At 47.2% G+C, this 21,043-nt stretch overlaps 1 protein-coding gene across 7 annotated transcripts in view; it reads left to right on the forward strand.

Moving 5' to 3' along the window:
* Positions 1 to 21,043, forward strand: part of KCNQ2 (potassium voltage-gated channel subfamily Q member 2) — a 64,251-nt gene that overhangs the window by 15,826 nt on the left and 27,382 nt on the right. For 5 of the 7 annotated variants that reach the window (XM_058814595.1, XM_058814597.1, XM_058814596.1 and 2 more), the window contains exons 2-9: positions 6,933 to 7,023; positions 7,864 to 7,990; positions 9,733 to 9,908; positions 10,768 to 10,893; positions 13,056 to 13,166; positions 14,049 to 14,144; positions 14,829 to 14,923; positions 18,229 to 18,258. In XM_058814595.1, the coding sequence (XP_058670578.1) occupies positions 6,933 to 7,023; positions 7,864 to 7,990; positions 9,733 to 9,908; positions 10,768 to 10,893; positions 13,056 to 13,166; positions 14,049 to 14,144; positions 14,829 to 14,923; positions 18,229 to 18,258 (852 nt within the window). Of the gene's footprint in view, positions 1 to 6,932; positions 7,024 to 7,863; positions 7,991 to 9,732; positions 9,909 to 10,767; positions 10,894 to 13,055; positions 13,167 to 14,048; positions 14,145 to 14,828; positions 14,939 to 15,059; positions 15,065 to 15,236; positions 15,275 to 18,228; positions 18,259 to 21,043 lie in introns of those variants that run through there. The other 2 variants (XM_058814602.1, XM_058814600.1) reach the window with 2 other exon arrangements.

The following is a 21,043-nucleotide window of genomic DNA, read 5'->3' on the forward strand; positions in this document are numbered from 1 at the left end:
TTGTATTCTGTGCTCACTAGCAATGATTTTTCCAGGGTGGGGAGGAAGCAGAGGCACTTTTGGGGGAATACCCTGTGGGATGAAAGAGAGACAGTGCTCAGATTTCAATCTGAATAATGTGGGTATTGCATGAGACAGCAACTTTCCCTCACATTGAAATCAATGAACATGATCTGAATAAATGCCTGCACAGACATTTTAAGAATTACTTAAATGTCCAATATTTTATACTCTTAATTTACCTCCCAATGCACTGTAATTGCACTGTGGGCTTTAAGATTCTCTCCCATGAACCATTTCTGCAGCTGCATGAATATATTTCCCCCCACCAAATTTTTTGAAAGGAAGCCTCAGCCCAGCAGAGCTGGATCCCAGCAGGAACAGACTCTTCTGGCAGGTGCACAGGCTTGATTAATACTTTGGGTTTTCCCCCAGACATCTGGCTCCTCTGAGGCTGCGTGTGCAGGGAGAGGAGAATACGCAGACAAGCATTTCCAAGTGATTCATTCTGGGTGAGGACAAAGCAGAACATTGGAGCTAGAACTTTGCATGCAGTCATTGTTATTAATAAGGCTTTTATTCAGCCTGAGTTAAATGATTGGAGCCAGCCTGTAAAAATCCCAAGCAATTCCTTACGTTTAACTCCTTTTCCCACTGTAAGGGTTCAGAGCTTGATCTCCATTCCCTGGCATTTCCAGACAGCTTTTGTTCTTTGAGGCTTCAATCCAGAAAAGCTCTTAAGCTCACTCTTGCTCCTAAGTGTGAGGATACACAATCCTTTGCTGGACTTGGAACAAATTATTTCATGGAAACCAAATTTCAGATCAAATTCCTGCAGCTCATGAGTTTGGGTCAGGACTCTGGCACTTCTGTTACAAGCAAGGGCAAAAGGCTGGAGGAGCCTTTGGAGTGACAAGTGATTTCAGAAGTAGTGGATATTGAAGGAAAAATTTCCTAAATCCTGCTTTTATTTCTGAGAAATGTGCTTCCTATAGAAGGAAGGCAGGGCAAGAGGTTTTCTTGTGACTGGGTTGTGCCACTTTGCCATGCTCTTACAGGAAGATTGCAGTGATCTGTAGATTTGGCATTTGGGGACATTGTTTAGTGGTGGCCTTGGCAGTGCTGGGGAAGGGTTGGACTCAAACATCCTGGAGGGTTTTTTCAGCCTAAATCATTCCATGATTTTCCTTCCCATCCCAGGGCCAGCCCTTTAACATGGATCCCTGAGAGCTGTTTCTCTGTGGCCTGATGAATTCTCACCTCCCAGCACACCACCTAAAGCCTCTCTGTGCACACCACAGCCTGCCCTGGAACACTGCCTTGGTCCTCTGGAGAAGCTCCAGTGCTCCTTTTAGACCACCTGCTCCAGTGGAAGGTGGCATCCCCAAGGCAGGGGCTTGGAATTAGATGATCTTTAAGGTCCTTTTCAGCCCAGACCATTCCACAGCTCACCCCACAGTCCTCAGTGCTCTTTGTGGCTTTGGAAAGCAAGGGGGTTCCTATCAAGGCAGCTCAGGCATCACCTGAGTGCACTCAGAATGCACAGGAGCTGTAAATGTTATCCCAGACAGGCCTTTGATAATGATTTATTAAAAAGTTTATAAACCATGACAGTCCCTGCCTTGGAGCCAGCCACTGTGCTCGTCACAAACAACGTTTCCTACCCACATGGATGCTCAGGGATCCCCCAGGCTCATCCAAGGAGCAAAATTCCGGGACAGAGGACGGGGCTGGGCATGGCCAAACCTGAGGGGATTGAGATGCCATCAGGAGTTATTTTGGGGCAGAAGGAGAGCATTTATTAAGGCATAGAAGTGGAGACTCCTCCAAAACGCGGGAGTCTCCACTTCTATTTCCAGCTCTTCTAGCGACAGAATTTGCCTTGGGAGATGATTTTGGCTGAGACCAAGTGATGTGGGAACCCAGAGTGAGGTATTCAGGCTTCTATTCAGCCTTGGAAATGAGCAGCCAGGTTGCAAGTCACAGCAGGATTGCTTACATGAATAAAGATGATGGATGCTCCTGGCTAGGGGTAGGTGCCATACAACAAAGTTTTTATCCCTGGAAAAGTCACAGCTTTCTCAGCATTTTGCTTCTGACTCAATGGAGGTTTAAACTGAGCTGCAAATACTCCCATTCTGATTTTGAGGCTCTCTGAGCCCTAAAAGACATTTGCCAACTTCTGTTCCTCTTTGCTGTGGATGCCCTTTCACCTTCACTTATTGTCATTTCTGTGTTTTCCTGGCCTTTGATTTACATCAAAGTTTTAGGTACTTGAACTGCAGGGTTTTACAGAGCCCACAGCAAATGGATTTCCTGGGATTGCACATAAGCACATCAGTTTTATTTCAGCACAGTTATCAATGCCTTGTTTACATCCCCAAAGTAATTTTCCAGTGTTTTAAATGTTTTAAGTTGCTTTTCATCGTGCAGCTCTTGAATGCCTGCAGTGAAATGCTCCTTCCTTTCCAGCTTTGCCCTTTCTAATTAAACAAATCATTAATGGCCTTTCCCAATTCCAGGGAAAGCCATTAAAGTGGGCAACAAGCACAGTGGCTTTTTGCAAGCTTCTGTCACCTCCTTGTGTTGTATCCATCTCCATCACATCCAGGAACCCAGATGTAATTAGTGGTGCTCCATCAGAGGAACCCCAACATTTCTGAATGTCAGTGAATGTTATTTGAATAGGAGTATTTCAGGAATAGATTTAGAGGCCTTTTTAAAATTCTTATGCAAATGGGCATGTAGATTCCAAGGGGGTTTCTTTTGGAAGGCAAATTAGATGATTAACCTGAGAAGGTTTATGATGATTCCATCATGTGCTTTCACTGAGGAAGAACAAAAAAAAAAAAAAAAAGAGAAGGACAATCTTTCGTGTTTCATGCATTTTAAGTGTTTTCATTTCCAAGGGGGAGTTCAGTCATTCCTTTTTCTGTTGCTAACCTGAAGCACAGTGGATATGAAATGTGGATATGCAGATTTTGTGCTGGGATTTAAAAATTGTAATAAGAAGCTTGCACGGGAGTTTTAAGTCAACATAACCTTTGGATGTAAAGTCAGACTTTGGAGGTCTTTGGATTTACTGGCATTAGCAGCAGTCAGATTTGCACAGCTGAGTCTTGGCTGAGCTTAAAGGTCTCAGCAACAGGTGTGGGGGATGTCAGAGCAGCAGAAGGTGCTGGGGCCTGCAGGAATGAGAGGTGGGTGAGAAAATGCCATGAGGTGTCCAGATTTCTCCCTCCTGTCACTCTGGGGAGGAGACAGTGGTGCCAAACCACCCTGAAGCTGCCCTGAGTTTTGGGGATGCTGGTGCTTGCTGACTCCATCCATGCATTGGGTCTGTCTGCTCAGGAGAAGGACAGTGTCTCCTCCAATGTTCCAAGCAGAATTGGCATCTTTAATGTAAAAATCATTAGATGGGACCTAATTAATGTTCCCTATTGCAAACTAACATTTCCCAGAGTCAGGCTGCAGACGTAATTTACTTTCATTAGATATGTAGCTTTAAAAATTAGATTCATCCCAATTGCTACACTATTTATTGGCTTATTTCCCTTTCCTTAGCTATCCATTATTATCTGAAGCCCTTTCCTGATCTGTCTGGGTAGATTAGGTGGAATTAAAGCAGAGTGCAGCTTCCTGTTCCCCAGTGCCCTGCCTCTGTGACAGCTCAGAGGATGCATGCCCCGATGTGCACGTACCTCTGAGCTTCCCTCAAAGCAGACCCTCAAGGCCTCCCAGGAGCCAGACAGACCTCAGCCCCCCAAATATAGCTTCCTTGCAGAAAGATGCTATTCTCTGAGTCTCCTTTTGCAGACCCATAGAGGCTGGTGGGGAGATTGAGTACCAGAACAGCTCAGAAGGGGCCCTTCACATCCTGGTAAGTGGGGGCTGACAGTGAGGTATTGAAATAAGGTCAAAACCACAAAAACTCCTGAGACTGGAGGTGTTTGAGGCAAGCTCTCCCTTGTGAGAAGAGGACCACTTGGGCCTGTGGGTCAGAAATAGGAAAAAATTTTTTAAAAATCTGGGGTTGCTGATTCACCTGTCTCCTCTCCTTTCATCTGTTTTCCTCTTCCCCATTCCTGCCCTACATCAAGTCAAAAGGTGATCCAGGCTAATTAGGGCTTCACTGGGTTTGACACATGAGAAAGGTGAGGCAAGATCTCAGAGGGAAGGGAGCATGCACAGGATACCCACACGCTCAGGCAGAGGAGCTGCAACACCATGCAGCTATTTTGGGATCTCGTGCTGATCCAGAGCCTGCATCCCTTGCTGGCAGCACTGCTGGGACAGGGAGATCCCTTACCTGTTGGGGCTGAGCCAGGGCAGGTTTTGTCCCTGTGGGGTTTGGCCATGGATCCCCCACGCTCTGCTGGAGGAGCTGGTGCATTCCCTGCTGCCTCCTGCGCTCGGCAGAGCTGTAATTAATGCTGGCCCTGCCGGCCTGATCTGCATCAGGTCTCCCTGGCAATGGAAGCCCTGGGGAGCCCAGAGTGCAAATTGCAGCAGCTCTGAGCTGGCCCTGGGGAGCTGGGGAGCACAGAGAGGCTGGGGAAGAGGCTGCAGGGATGTGCTGGAAGGGGGAGAAGCAGCACCCAGGTGTCCAAGTGCTCCAGTAGCACCTGGAGCTGCCCTAGCTCTCCCCATAACCACGGCTCACACAATCCACACAATCCATCCTTCGGATTTGAAGTGATAAAGCAATTTATATTCTTTTTTTTTTCCCCCCTCTCCCATTAATATCTGTCAGCTTAACATACAGAAATCCTCCTCCTTTTTTTTTTTTTTTTTTTTTTTTGTGGTGTGTGTCCCTGCCAGGAATCATGAATTGATACTGGCTTTATTCTGGATCAATCCAAGGTGATCAACTGAGTAAGCACAGTGTACAAGCCTGCCCTGATATTGACATTTTGCTTTCAGCCCTTCCTCAGGCACTTTACAGTGATGTTTGGTCACAAAAATAAATGCAGCTCACATTCTACTTCTTTAATCAGAAACTGTAGAATTCTTTTTTCCCTTGATACCTTTCCGTTACAGTTTTTTTGTTTATTTATTTGTTTGTTGCCCTCTTTCTTCTCTCATGGATTATTCATTTGTTTCTCACTTCAGCATAGAAGTTTGCAGCAAAATCTGGGCCATTCCAGGAGTGCAGCAGCCTAGTTGCAGCTCCTCTCCTCCTGGAGTGTGGCACTGTGATCCCCCTGCCATGGTGTGGGCAGCAGTGGGGACCTTCTCCAGCTCCCGGGGCATGATGGATGGATGGATGGATGGATGGATGGATGGATGGATGGATGGATGGATGGATGGAGCCCATCTGACTGCAGAGATTGTTTATGGCACGGGTTTTAAGAGACCAGCCTGGGGCGAAAAGATATTGAAGTGGAACCTAGACAAGACATTGAGTGACATCATGAGTGGGATTGCAAGTGAGGTTTTCTTACTCTCCTGAGGCGGTTTCAAGTGTCTGCACACCAAATCTGATGTAAAAAGGGGAAATTTGCAGTGAGAAATCAGGCAATTACCTGCTTGGTGCTGGATTCATCTTGCGGCTGATAAAGCTCAGCCTTGGCTGAGATGGCTCTGAAGGTCCCTCACCTCCAGCAGGCTCTTCCTCACCACCACGTTTCAGCCTGTGGTTCAAATAAATACTGCAAATCTCCCTATTTTTACTTGTTACTGTGACATTAATGGTCACTGCAAAGCCACAAGCACGACCTGGTGGTGTGAAACTCCTTTTCTTTATTCACCAAAATGCAGCAGCCCCCACCAGCAGAACCAACCCTTATAAATATTCACAATGCAGTTGGTAGGAATGTGAGACAAAGTCAGACAGATGAATTATTTAATGCTCTTAAAGAATGCAGCTTTTAGTTTCTCCTTGCACTGGCCTACTTTATTGTATTAGTAAATCGATCCTGAGTAAATTAATTTCCCTGCTTTTGTTGGAGCCAGCAGTGGGCAGGGGTGACAGCCTCCATCCTTGAGCAGATGCCAGGACACCTCAGCAGCTGCGGATTCAGGCGCTGAGTGTCAGGAGAGAGCCGAGCTCCCGTCACTCATCCTGTGCCCTTTGATTTGCATCAGCACATCCAGCACTGGGCAGCCTTGGTGGGGGCAGGCAGTGAGTGACAGAGCTGGGGTTTGAGCATCTCCCTGATTCTGTGGTAAATTAGAGACTGAGAGAGATGATATCAAGGTTGTATCCCTGCAGCTTATGGCAGGATGAGGCTTCTTTTGTCCCTGGAGAGCTGGGACAGAGACCAGCCCAGCTCCCTCCCCAAGATCACTTTCCCTTGGGCTGGATCAAACCCATGTCTGGCCACAGAAGAGCAGAGTAACAACCACCCACCTCCTGGTGATGCTCCAGCAAACCCAAAAAATCACCAGTCTTTCCAGGCAGTGGGGAGTTAACGTGGAGTACCTGGCTGAGAAAGGAACATTAAATCCACCCAAAAATGTCCTATTCTGGCAAAAATCGCAGCACCACTTCTGTGTGAGTGTTTGTGGCGGTAAATGCATAAGTAGAGTCCATGCTCTCCGGCCATGCTCCTGCTCCTCAGCCAGTCTGCTCCCCTCTTATCCCTGTTAGAAATGCCCCTGCTCGTTTGGGTGCTTTTTGGATGTGTGTTGATGAAAGAGCTGACACTTTCTTAGGGAAAAAAACGTCAGAAGTGATCAGAGCAGCCAGCTGGAAGGGGAACTGGATTGGCACTGGCCAAACTGGGGATAGTCCAGTGGGTCCATCCACAAATAACCCTTCCAGTTAGCAAAACTTGACTTACCCTTTTTACATGGTGGTGTAGCAGCTGTGCAGTAAATACTCAGAGAGAAATATATCCAAAATTGCTCTCTGAGTTTGTTGGATGAGTATGAAAATTTACTGCCATTAAGACTGACTTCCTCTCTCTCTCCCTTTTTGTCTGCTTTAGTTTTCTACTAGTGTTCTCCTGCCTGGTGCTGTCTGTCTTTTCCACCATTGATGAGTACCAGAACAGCTCAGAAGGCGCCCTTTACATCCTGGTAAGTGGGGGCTGACAGTGAGGTATTAAAATAAAGTCAAAACCACAAAAACCCCTGAGACTGGAGGTATTTGAGGCAAGAATTTAAGCTGTCCCTTGTGAGAAGGGGACCACTTAGGCCTGTGGATCAGAAATGGGGAAAAAATTTTTAAAAATCCGAGGTTGCTGGATTCACCTCTCTCCTCTCCTTTCATCTGTTTTTCTCTTCCCTAATTCTGCCCTACATCAAGTCAAAAGGTGCTCCGGACTAATTAGGGCTTCACTGGGTTTGACACATGAGAAAGGTGAGACAAGATCTCAGAGGGAAGGGAGCATGCACAGGATATTCAGGTGGAGATGGAAAGAGCTCGTGTGGCATCAAGGGATGGAGGATCTACAGCATGCCTGCCCCAGATCTCCCAGCACACACAGGCAACCAGCCAGTTTTATAGGAGAAAAGCTGAAATCCCCTTTTGTCATCCTCTAGGATCAGGTTCAGTGATTCCCATCTCTGCTCTTCCCTCTGCATTAACTGAGTTGAGTCCTGGAGACTGGTGGCAGGGAGACATCGAGGTGTTCATCAGTCCTGTGATGGGGGAACAAGCACAATATGAGGAGGTGTAAAGCTCCAGTTCATGACTGCAACGTGCAGCACCTCTCATCACGCTGGGGAGGGGGAGGGAAGACACAGAAGCAGAGATCTGATGATCTCTCCAGCCTGGGCTCTCTGTCGAGCGGCGCACACTGCTCAGTGCTGCATTTTCTGAGGTGCATTTTTCCGAGGCCGTGGGTTTATCCTGGATTCTAGAGCATGCTCTCCATGCTAGTTTTCCCCCCGCTAATGTCACTGTCCTCCTTGCAGGAAATTGTCACCATCGTGGTGTTTGGGGTGGAGTACTTTGTGCGGATCTGGGCCGCCGGCTGCTGCTGCCGCTACCGGGGCTGGAGGGGACGCTTGAAATTTGCCCGCAAGCCTTTCTGTGTCATTGGTAAGAGCTGAGCCCCTGCTTGAGATTCCCCAGCCCAGGGTGGCCATTCCAAGCACTGGCTTGCATGGTGCTCCAGCGTCTTGCACGTGTTTTGGGGGTTAAATTTCAGCTGCTTCATGGTCACCTTGAGAAAGGGAAAAAACCCCAAAGGCAGAAGTCAAAATCAATGGCAATGCTTTTTGTTATTTGTCACAGGGCTCTCCCTGTTTTCTGCTAACCTGGGAGCCATCCCAGTGCCCTGCATACCTCAGGTGCCACTGACAGATGTCCACAGCCACAGAAACTGGGTTTAGCCAGGAGAAGCTGAGCACAGGAACTGGAATCGTGCAATCCTGCATCCAACCTCCACACCAAATTGTTCCCAAGTCATTGAGACTCCGTGTCTCACTCTGCCTTCCCTGGTGCTGATGAGCTGCCTCACAAGGGAGCTGTGAGACTTAATTAATTATTGTTTGTAAAGCACTCAGCGAGTCTCCTGTGAGAGGGGCCATCTGGGCACAGCAGTGATATTTTCTGGGATTAGAAATGGACAGAATGGCCATGCCCTTCACTATGGAGGCTGCCTTTGGGAGCTGGTAATGGTCATATGCAGGATTTCAGTTTATTCCACAGAAAAACACTCCTATAAAATTTGTGTAGCAAATCAGAGAATAGGGAAGGTTATGGGATCTTTGATATGTATTGAGCAAGACTTTTTTTCTTGGAAAATTTGTTGGACTTTCTTTGTCCTTAAGCACCTTAGGATTACTATGGAGGATGTATGGATTTTCATTCCCAATTTAGATGGGGGAATTCCATGCTCTGTGTAACAGGCAGCTATGGCTAATAAAAGAAGGAGCCTTTGGCAAGGATTTAATCCAGTGGTAACACTGAGTCAGATCAAAATCCATTTGCAGCATTTGACCCATTTTCTATGGGAATGATGACCATGGAGAAGGAAACCAGGATGTTCCCACAAGGTGTGCAGTGGCTGCTTTCCTCCAGTTCCAGATTAGTGCTGTGTCCTTCCAGCTGGGGACACAAGTGTAGGGGACCCCTGTCACGCACAGCCCAAGGCAGTGGCAACACCATTCCCTTTAGTATTGATCTGGCAGTGTGGGATTCACATTCTCTGAACCTGAGAGAAGCAGTGAGAGAAGCAGAGAAGGGAATGATCAAAACAATTCTTATCTCATTTGCTGCTCCTGTGTTGTGCCAAAGTAGAATGCAATGTGGAGATTGTTTGCCTAAAGTAATAGTATTTTGTCTTCTTGGCCTATCAGGGCCAAGTGTGTGTGCAGACTGTTGGTCAGCAGACAATCACAAGATTTTGTTCAGTTAGATGTTTCTGCAGTTTCAGTTTAGATGTAATGTAATGTAGTATAGAATAATACAGTATAATAAAGTAATAATTAGCCTTCTGATATCATGGAGTCCTCCTCATCATTGTTCCCTGCTCCTGTGTTGTGCCAAAACAGAATGCAATATGGAGACTGTTTACCCAAAGTGATGGTGTTTTCTTTCTTTGGCCTATCAGTGTCCAGACTGTTGGTCAGCAGACAGTCACGAGATTTTGTTCAGTTGAGTGTTTGTGCAGTTTAGATGTAGTGTAATATAGAATAGAATATTATAGTATAAAAAAGTAATTAATGAGCCTTCTGATACCATGGCGTCCTCCTCATCATTCCTCCCTCCATTGCGGGGTTGCCAGTTTTCCGACCTGGCAGCGCTTCCTCACCTTTCCCTGGCTTGTGTTCCCACAGACATCATGGTGCTGATTGCATCCATCGCCGTGCTGGCAGCGGGCTCCCAGGGGAATGTCTTTGCCACCTCGGCCCTCAGGAGTCTGAGGTTCCTGCAGATCCTGCGCATGATCCGCATGGACCGGCGCGGCGGCACCTGGAAGCTCCTGGGCTCCGTGGTCTACGCACACAGCAAGGTGAGCAAGGCCCAGGCAGCGATGTGGGGCTGCTCTTTGTGTTCTCCCCACCACGGACACTGCTTTGGTTCAGCTCTCCATCACAAAGCTCTTCCAGGCCTGGGGAGATTGGAAGGACACTGTAGGTAACACAGGGGAGCAACACAAGGTTTGACGGAGTACTCCACCAGACAAGAAGGGAAGGGAGAGAGAGAATCCAGTCATGGAACCAATCCCCAGTGTAAGGGCATCAGTTTGGGAAGAGGTTGTTGGTAGTTTTTTGCTTCCTGATGCTATATTTATGATTTTAACATTTCTCCTGCTTCATTCACTTTCTTTTCCCCAGAGAAGCTTAGCCAGCTTCTCCAGCACTGTGTGAAAATCACAGGAAATTTGTGTGTCTCCTTTTCCACCCTTGCACTAATCTAATCCAAAAATAATCACTCCTGTGAATTCTGAATTAAAATTTGGGGGATAGTCCATCCAGACCCCAACTTCACAGTTCCTCCCTTAGTGGATTGGACCTGACCTAAGTAGAATCTCCAGAGATCTTGAGGTTCCTATTTAAGTTTCAGCTCCACTTCCCTGTGTGAACTGGGAAATTATCAGAGTTTTTAAAGTCTCAGTTCCAGGTCTTGCAATAATGGAGCTCTTAACACTCAATTCTCCATTTGCTGCGTGTGTTTGGATGATTTGATCTTCATACCTGGCAGAGCCATGGTCCCGTCACAGAAAGTGCCATCACTGATCTCCAGCTAAAGCCCCAAACCCTAAACAACTGCAGGGAAAGTTCAGACCCAGCAGCAAGGAAGAAACTCAGCATTTGGAGATGCGCACCAGGACTGCAATTATTCTCTTCTTGCTTTTAATGATCTCACAGGAGCTGATTACTGCCTGGTATATTGGCTTCCTGTGCCTCATCCTGGCCTCTTTCCTGGTGTACTTGGCTGAGAAGGGAGAAAATGAGCACTTTGATACATACGCAGATGCACTCTGGTGGGGTCTGGTAAGTAATTTCCATAGAGCAGCTGCTGGTTATTAAAATAAAATGTCCATTAACCCTCCATCTTCTATCACTTACGTGAGGTATCGACTTAGGCAGTGCTTAGTTAACATTTTTATTAAATGGCCTCAGGCTGTTCCATTTAGCTCTTTTTCTTACACAAACCTCATAGAAAGTGTTGCGGGATCACATTTCTGAACTGGCTAGAGCTGCAGGGGAGCTGAGAACTGGTGTGCTCTCAGTCGTGGGATTGAGCTCTGTCGTGACAGAGGCAGGTCAGAGAGAGATCCCACACCACAGGGTGCTTTGATCATTGTTTTGACAACTATTGCTGCCCTTTAATTATTTAAATTGCACTTGGGCAAGGCGCTGTTGAATATGCTGGAATAAATTTCATAAAATTAATAGGGCCTAAGTAGCTGAAAGGCTCCAGTGGGGTGAGCACTCCCCATCACATTTCTGCTGAAAGGGCAGTATTTGTGGTTTGCTGTGCCTGTGTGTGTGCATGTGAATTATTGGATTACCCGATTAACAAAGAGAGAATTAATGACATTCTAATCTTCTTGCGTTATTGTTCTTCTGCTCCATCACTAGTTTGGCCTTGATTACAAAGCATGTAATGAAAATCCCCGATCTGATCAAATCCCAATAACAGGCTTGGGGAGGAATCAGCTGATCAAGCGGCTCCTCCATTCCAACAAAGGGAAAGAGGCAGCAAATTGCTTTTCAAGCCCCTTAGTTAGGACAGAAAAATAAAAACAAAGCCCAATTTGACATAACGAGAAAATAAAGAATGAAGGAAAAGTGACAGCCCAGATTAGAGATCAGTCTGGGGAGAACCATGGGCAGATTTATCCCTTCTGCTTCTGAGACTGTTTTGCCACTGAGAAGTTCAGAAAAAAAATTGAGCTTCATTAATATAAACAGTTTTTGTCAGAGTCCAGCTCATGGATCCAATATGGGCAGATGTTGAGAGATGAGCCAAACCGAATTTTAGGTTCAGAAGCTCATCCCTTCGTTGATCTTAGTGTATCCAACACTTCTTGTTGTCTATAGAAATTACAAAGATATTGCAAACCAGCTTTGCGGTGATTATGGAGAGAGCCTTGCTCCGACTCTGCGTTTCAGTAAGGATTAGCCACATTGATGCATTTTTTAACCACTTGGTCAAAATACCATCTAATTGATAAGGCTTTTAGTGAGCCAAATTAAAAGGCGCTTTGGGATCCTACTTCCATTTGTGTAAAAGTGATTTTTTGTTCTAAATGGAATGCATGTTTCCAATGCCACATCAGCATGGTGTCATCTCCCATCTCTGGGGCCAGTGCTGTCCATGTGTGACAGGGGCAGCCTTTGGGATCAGAAGTCTCAAAGATATTTTTGATCAGACCATTCCTCTCTGCTTTGTCCTGCCAGTCCCAGGCTCTCCAAATCCCCTTGGAAGCCTAGGGGGATTAGCCAGCATTTCCTACTTGTGGTGTCAATGGACTGAAGTGGGAAAAAGTGTCTTCCCTTGCAGTTTGGAATTCTGGAATTTGGAATTCTGGAATTCAGGGGCCTCTATCTCCAACAAATCTCTCAAGTCCTTCCCTAAAATGCAGACAGCATCTTGCCAGCTCTCTCCTGGTGCACTGCAATAACACAAAACCTATCTCTAAATGAGGTGGTGTGAAGGAGCTGTAATTCATCCTCTCAGCCTAACAGGCTGTTGTTAAATAGGGGAGTGGAGACCAGCTGATGGGCACTGCTGGGAAGGTTGGGAATAAACAGCAGCAGATTTTTGTGCATGCCAATAGCTTTCCTGAGCTGCTGAGAGAGAGTTTGGGGGAACAGAGCTGGTTTGCTTCCCCTGCCGAAGGCACAACCCCTCCTGGGGGAGGTTCCGAGCTGCCGCCAGCCTCTGCACCAGATGGCAGCTCTCTCTGTGACAGCAAAAGGCACCAAAACGCTCCCAGCTGGTGTGAAACCAGCACGTGAGCAGGGCGAGTGTTGGGGTGTCTCTGCATCCCGTGGAGCTGCCCATCCCTGCTGGTACCCCAGCTCCCCAAGCTGCACTGTGACCCAGCTCCTCTGTGCGGCACTCAGCTGTTGTGGGAGTTTTGGCTGAGTTGTTTCAGTTTTAAGGCTGTCTGACCAAGGGCTGGGCACTGATCTCCTCCCTGCAGATCACTCTCACCACCATTGGCTATGGGGACAAGTATCCACAGACCTGGAACGGGCGGCTGCTGGCGGCGACCTTCACACTCATCGGCGTCTCCTTCTTCGCCCTTCCTGCTGTAAGTGTGTGCTGAGCTCACCTGGGCCTTGTCCCCAGCCCCTGGTGCTGCGGACACTCTAACAGCTACAGTGTCATGCACTCAGAGACCTTCTGACTGTAATGCTCTATGGCTTTTGAGTCAGAAAACGGGGGAGAAAAATAGAAAGCCTATTTGAATATCCCCAACTTGGAATTGTGTGCATGAGCAAATGGGATGGGGACTCTAGATTTGGCTTTGCACAAATATTTATGGAAGCAATAAAAAGTAATTTTTTTCCCCAGAAGGCTGTTCCTTGGGGTAATTAATGGCTTTAAGATGAGAGAGGGTAGGTTTAGATTGGATGTTATGAAGCAATACTTTCCTATGAGAGTGGAGAGACACTGGCACAGGTTGCCTAGAGCAGATATGGCTGCCCATCGAGGCCAGGCTGGACTGGGCTTGGAGCAACCTGACCTAGTGGAAGGTGTCCCTGCCCATGGCAGGGGGTTGGAATGAATTGAGCTTTAAGGCCCCTTCCAACCCAAACCAGTCTGCTATTCTGTGATTACACCATTTCAGCAAATTCCCCCTGTCCCTTTGGCAGTGCATTTCAATGTGTTGTGGGATCAGAATTCCTGTGAGGATGATCTGTTGAATGCCAGCACACTGGGGTTCTTTTGTATTTTATCAGTTGACTGGAGATAGTTTGGGAAAACTTGCAATTCCAGTGAGTGCCAGCAAAGTCAGCTGCCCCTTGGAGAGTGCATGCCATTGATTACTAGGATGGAGGCTCTTTCCTTCCTCTAGTTTGAATCAAAAAATGAGCCAGGAAAAAATCTTTAGAGGGAAAGCTGGCCACAATTTTTAAGTGGAAGCTTAACTAAACCCCTGCTAGTGGCAAACTGTTGTTCTCTTCCCAAGGGCATCTTGGGTTCGGGATTTGCTCTGAAGGTTCAAGAGCAGCATCGACAAAAACACTTTGAGAAGAGGCGAAACCCAGCAGCGGGCCTGATCCAGGTGAGGGTCACGTCCAAGGAGCCTTGTGGTGGCCCCATCCTGGTTTTAGGGGGCTTCATAGACTTTTAGAAGTTGGGAAGGAGACAAATGGGGCCATGTGTGTAAGGTGTGAGACAGCAGGCGGTGACTGGTTTTGTCTGGGAATAAATGCCAGGAAATCAGCTATGGGGAAACAGCATATGTGGTAGGGAATCTAGAGAGAAAAGAGATGGAATTCAGCAAGCAGCCAGCTCAGCAGGACAAATGCATTAGGACAGTCTGTTTTCACCCTTTTTTCTCCCCAAAGAGAATATTTATCCTGATATAAAGGTAGAGTTGGGAGCATTTTCTTCACAAGAACAGATGTCCGTGCAGAAGGCTTGCCTTGTTGTATGTCTTGGAGAATTGAAATTAGTCATTTTACATTCCCCTGCTCCTCTCTCTCCGTATTTTTCACTTCTTAATGGCCAACAACACCCATCCTTACCTCAGCCTGGCAGTGAATGCCTGGGACCTGCAGCATTTTTAACTGGGCACACATGGTCAGGAGTGTCATGGCACCACCCCACGTTTGTCACCAAATCAAGGGGAAGGCAGAATGCTGGATCCATCCCATAGGACTGGGTGTTGGTTGAGGTTTATAAACCCAGGGGTGGTTCTGGCCCTACCTGGGTGCACAATCCCACTGGGTTTTCTCCTGCACAGGCGGCTTGGAGATTTTATGCCACCAACCTGTCCCGGACAGACCTGCACTCCACCTGGCAGTACTACGAACGCACCGTCACCGTCCCCATGTACAGGTACCTCCTCCTCCAGCTTCCTCCTCCACTGCCTTCCTCGTGATGCCACTGTCTCCATAGTTATTTTTGTTATCTGAATATATAATTTTGCTTATTTATTTAATTTTTTTTTTAAAGTTGATTTTGAGCTCCTAAGGGCTGGTATATGCTTTTGCTTTTGGTGGTTTTATTTGCTTTGTATTTTTTCATTGTTTTTCTTTTTTGACTTGATTTTAATTTCCGTGTTGCTTTGTGTTTTCTTTTTTTTCTTCCCATGTCTTTGTGTGTGTACATGCTCTTCTTTTCACCTTTATTTCTCCACGCCTGCTGGTAGTTGCATTGTGTTGTGACAGTTGCCGTGCCCAGGTGTGAAGACTTCCCTCCAAGCTGCCCTGGATCATAGGTAAACACCACCCTCACCCTACCTGCAGCTCCTTGTGCCCTCTCAGGCTCTCCTTGCTGGTCCAACTGGTCTCTAATGGTCCTTCTGCCTTTCAGCAAACTTCTCTCCCACCCTTGACCAGCCTGGCCCTCTCCCAGGTGCATTTTCCCTGGGTCCTCCTTTCCTTTCTTTTCCTTTTTTACCTCTAAGAGGAGGAAAACTAACTCGGGATTCAGGGAGCGTTTTCCCATTTCTTGTATCTCATTTATCCGTCCCAGGGAGTTGACACAAGCAGCGAATGACATTGGAGCCATGATGGATGAGGCTGCTGAGCACCAGAGTGTTCTAGCAGTTCCCACCTGCCTTGCTCTACCTGCAGTAAAACCAGGCAGGTTTTTATGGTGAAACCATTCAGGTTAGAGCAGTGCTGTGGAAATTCACAGCCTCCTGGGATTTGGAGCTCCATGGAGCTGGGGACAGAGTCCCCTGCCATGCCTCTCAGCCCTCCAGGACATGGGGAAGCACTGCATCCTTCATGTTCCCTTTGGGCCTGGTGGCTTCATCAGAAGCTAAAATACAAAATGTTGTACTCATTTTCACCCCACACCTCCCTGTATCCTGGGCAGGGCCATGTGCCCCTTCCTGGTGTATTTTTGGAGCCTATCCATGACTCTCTGTGTTTGTAGAATGGTTGGATATGTTTGTTAGATGTTCCTGTAGCTCTGTGGGGTTTTGTTGGGTGTGATGGGGCTCCCTGTGCCCCATCTCCCTGCTCCCACTCAGGGCTGTGGGCCAGCACTGGGCTGTGCCACTGCAGGAATAATCCCTTCCTGATTTCCCATATTACTGGTGCCTTCTAGCCCTCAGGCAGACAGCCTGGATGTATTTCCTGGGGTAAGCTTTAGCCTGTAATTCATACACAGCAGCCAGCCTCTTAACCCATCATAAAAACCTGTTGGAAGTCCCATTGTTGTGGTCAGTAAGTTCTCATTGGATTCATTCCCAGTGTGTGTCTGATTGGTTGCTTTTCCCCTAGAAATTTATGAACCAACATGAAGGTTTTATCTAAAAAACCCAAAACAACAACAACAACAACCCAACAGAACAGAACAAAGCTGTTTTCCAATAGCATTAAACCCACCCATTGAAGCTCTCCCTCCCAGTACCTGACCTCCTGGCTGTACCTTTGCAGCACTGCCTGGGATCAGCTACTGGAGAGGATGAGGATGGAGCTTGGCCCAAAATCCACTGCAAAATGCAGGCTTTCAGGGCTTGTTTTCAGTGGACTTTGCCAGATTTTACTGCTCTTTGAAATACTGAATTTACCATGCAGCCAGACATGCAGTGACACCCTTTTGATTACCTGTTACACAACCCCCTTGTTAAAACCTGTATTTCCACAGAGCTAATATGCAGGAAGAAATCTGAGCTAAAGATCTCCAGAAAAGGCTAAATAGAAACTCTGGGGAGGAGAAAGAGGAAAAAAAAATGTAGTTTGGAGAGCCTGCTTATCTTGAGTAAAAAGTCAGGAGAGGTTTTTAGCAGGGTTGTAGCAGTTTTGCTGGCTGCTGCTGTGGGTGCTGCTCAGCCCCACACCCTGGGCTTCCTTAGAAATGGATTTCTCTGAGCTCTCAGCTTCTCCCTTAAACCCCAGCTCCTGTTTGTGCTCAGATCAAGTGAACATCACCTGGGCGAGTGAGCTGTGGGTGCACCAATGGATTCAGCCCTCAATGAAATTGTTTTACCAAAAACCAGTGAACTCCCGACTATATTTTGAATCCTGTCAAATTAAGTAGATTTTTTTCTTTTAAAAAAGGGAGTAACTGTATGTTCTGGCTGCAGCTTGCATCACTCACACTGACCATCTCTCCTGCCTCCCCACTTCCCCAGGCCATGGGCAGGCACTGGCAGCCCTGTGCTGCTGCTGGTCCTGCTGCAGCCACAGCAGCACATCAAGCCCAGCAGCCCCTTAAGGCTGTGGCTGCTGACATGTGGCTGCAATGCACAGTGTGGTGTGGAAGTGGGCTAGAGGAACACAAAATCCCCTCTCAGGTGCCTGGGGATGGTCTGCAGTCACCACTACCTTGGCATCCTTTCTGCTCAGCACTGAGCTGCTCATCCCTCATAGCAGGAGGCTGTGCCTTTAGCTCATCTCTCTTCCCAAGGCATCTCTGAAAAGGCTTGGCTGCTTGATGTGAGAAAATTATGACAAGTGCCTTGGAGGAGCTCATGTGGCTCCAGAGCATCACTCCAATCACTGCAGTAGAGCTACTCTGATTTGTTTGGGGGAAAATATGGTGGCCTCTGAGAGAATCCCAGATTTCATCTTTAAAACCAAAATGTGGCAGGACCAAATTCTGAAATATGTACAAGGCTTCTGTGTGTGCAGGTGTGGTTTGGGTTGGTGCACCCAGACATCATAAATAACCAGTTCTGCATCAGCCACTGGATTTATTGGGAAAAAAAAAAAAAAATGCTCTTATTGTCACTCATGACAGCAGAGCCTTGCTCTGAACTGCTATCATATATTGGCCTTCACTAAAATAATCAAACCCATGGGAACATCCTGCCCATCAGCAGCTCAGCCCAGGGTGTCCCCAACTGGTGGAGCTGAGGATGTCCCATGGAAGGTCTCTGGGAGGCCCCCACACTTTCCCTGCCCCGTGGTGCCCATTTGCTCTCAGAGCAAGGTGCCAGCTGCCTGTCCCCGAGGGTGACATGGGCATGCCATGGCTCCTGAGCCAGCCACAGCAGGAGCCAGCTCAGCCCCTGCTCCTGTGCCCACCTGTGAGCCTGGCCACAGCATCTGCTCCTGGGGACACACTTGGTTCATATGCTAATTTTCTTTATTCTGTTTCTTTCCCCCTCTCCTCCACCCCAACTTCCCCCCCTGTTTTTCTTTCTCTCACCCCTTTGGTTTTCTTTGGTGAAAACACTTGAAAAGCACGCAAACGCAAACGTATGGTGCCTCCAGGTATGAAGTGCATGTGACTCTGAAAGTGTGTGTCATGTCACTCCTTGTTCTTCATTTGGGACTGTAAAGTGAATTTAAAAAAAAAGCCAAAACAACAAACAAACAAAAAGAGACAGAAACCTTTGAGGATGAGTTTTTTCCCCAAGGAATGAGTGAAAGCCCAAAGCAGACACGCCCTGCTGCTGCTACAGACTAACCCTGCACCTCCATGTACATCTTAGCTATTGGTACACACAAGTGTTGGGAAACTGCCAAAATGATGATGTCAGGAAGGAGAAGGGGAGCGTGCTTGATAAGCTTGCTTTGTTAAGGATGATTTCTTGATGGTCTTTCCAACCTTCCCCGATCCATGCAACGCTTAACAAGAAAACATCCCCATTCATCTTCCATTGCCCTCTGCCCTCACTCCCCTGTGTTCCCTCTCTCAGCCCTCTTCTCCCATCCTTCATTCTGTCATTTATCTGGCTCTGAGCTGCAGGAGTTGTGCCCACCTGGTGATGCTGGCTTTGAGTTTGCTGGTGTGGTGGCACCACAGGGCACATGAGTGGTAGCACAGAATAAAACCTCCAGAGCAGCTGTGCCTGCTTTTAAGGGTAAAACCCGGAGAAGAGAAAGATCTGGAATGTTAAACTGATATGATCATTCATTTCTTCGAGTAATCCAATCTGATTTTTTGGTGAAAGAATGCTTCATCTCAGTAGGACTTTTCCATTTCAGTTTTGAGTTCCAAGACCCACCTAGAGCTAAGCAGTTATTAGCCACAGTTATTCAATCTGGGACTTAACCTTTTGGGATCAATCCAAATGCAAAGTCCTGGATATGGCTGTGTAAGATTTATGATAAATAATATTATCTCAGGTTCTGCAGAAAGGAGTAGATTTGCAAATCACAGGAGTATTTTATATGAGATGGGTATCTGAAGGTGTAGTCAAGTTAATATTTTAAGATGGGGAATAAATGACTTTCATTTCAAGACTGCAGGACAAGCTCTGTTCTTAGAGCAGTTTAAATCCTCCCTAGATGCTGTAATGCCACTAGAGCTGATGTGATTTAGTGCCTGATTTCGAAACCCAGTTCCACTTTTCACAGATGCAAGTTTTACAGCCTTAGTAAATCACACTTACTGCTCTATGTGCTTAATTTATAGCAAATTGCATCAATGAACTGCAAGTATAATATTAAGAATATATTTTCCTGTTGTGCTGAACAACAGCCTGTTTTGAGAATCAGACATTTTTCTACTACTGGCAGAGGAATAAGAATGTGCCACTTCTGTTCCATTTGTCGTAATGAAGTATTTTATAAGCTCCACAAATGTTCTCAGTCATGAAAAATAGCTTCAGTTGGAGACATAAAGTCCTGGTTAGGGCAAAAATTGCCTGCTCATAGAAACTCCAGCACTGCATGGAGGCTCATTTAGGTTCCCACCCCATTCCAGCACCATTCTCCTTGTCACCATCTCCTTAACTGTTCATCCTGGGACTGTTCCAAAAAATCATCGTGGCGTCCGCGAGCGTGTCGTGGTGTGTCCCTGTGGCTCCCACCGTGTCGTGTGCTGCTGCCCTCCTCGTGTCGTGGGGTTCTGGTGGTGTCCTGGCCCGAGGCATGGCCTCCCTCCTGTCCCCTGATGCTTGAACAGTTCTCTGTGCTCCCAGGAACAGCGGATCCTCCGTTCCTTGCGGACGCGGGAGCCGGCAGCTGGAGTTAGCGTGGCCTTGGTGCTGTACTGGGAGGGGTGGTGGAGGCAGCTGGGGGGACCTGCAGCAGCTCACAAGTGTTGCTGTGGTGGGTGGCATGAGCTGTGTGTGTCCCGTGGTGTGCACATTCCTCAGCCAGCTCCCCCCTAACCAAACGTGCTTCCCTCGCTAACCAGTGACGCACGGAGCGGGAGGAGAGAGAGAAAACGTGAGGAGCCCCAGCCAGAGGTTCCTCCTGCACCTGGCACCTGTGTGCCCTGTGCACCCAGCATTCCACAGCAAAGCTCAGTTCAAGAGCTGTGCAGAGTTTTGCCTTTTTTTGGTGTTTTTTTTAAGGTTCTGGAGAAATGGTGTGGTGCAGTAGCTGTTACTCAAGCTGCTCTTGCAGTGACAGGTTAGGCTGAGCACTTAGTTGAGATTAAATTTCAGGTCAAGTATATGTTTTCACTCATTTTTAGTAATAATTATTTCATTAAAACACTCATTGTTTCCACCTCATGTGTGCCAGGCCCATGAGCCAACCACAGAAATGGTGAATTTCTGTGTTTGTTGTGTGCCTGTACTTCCTCATGGAAGCATCTGTGGTGGCCCAAGAGGTGGGTGCCACTGCAGACCATGGGCTGATGCAAAAGAAGTCATTCCTTTTGGAATCCTGAATCCTCCAATCTTTTGAGCTATTGAGCTCCTCAGCTGAGACTTCCACCAGTGAGAGCCTGGGATTTGTAATCCCAGCTGGAGAAAATGGGGTGATTTTCCTGTGTTCTGCTGGGCTATGGACCTCCCTGAGGAATTAATTCACCAAAGAAGAGCCGTGCACCCTTCATTAGCTGCTGAGTACACCCTGTGATGGATTTATGCACCACCTCTGCCAACCTGGAATGCATCTCCAAACCCAGCTGAAGGGAGGTGACAGCCCAGCACTCATGCACAGCTCCACTGCATCAAGGTCAGCTTCTTCCTGATGTCTGGAATGAAGAGGATCATTAATTCAGCAGATCAGGATGTGCTTTTCTGTGGATGGAAGCGACTGAGGAGCTGAGCCAAAATTTTTCAGGCCTATTTTTATTCTTTTCTCCATACTTAGAATT

This window comes from Ammospiza caudacuta, chromosome 15 (assembly GCF_027887145.1).
Source record: "Ammospiza caudacuta isolate bAmmCau1 chromosome 15, bAmmCau1.pri, whole genome shotgun sequence".
Lineage (NCBI taxonomy): Eukaryota > Metazoa > Chordata > Aves > Passeriformes > Passerellidae > Ammospiza > Ammospiza caudacuta.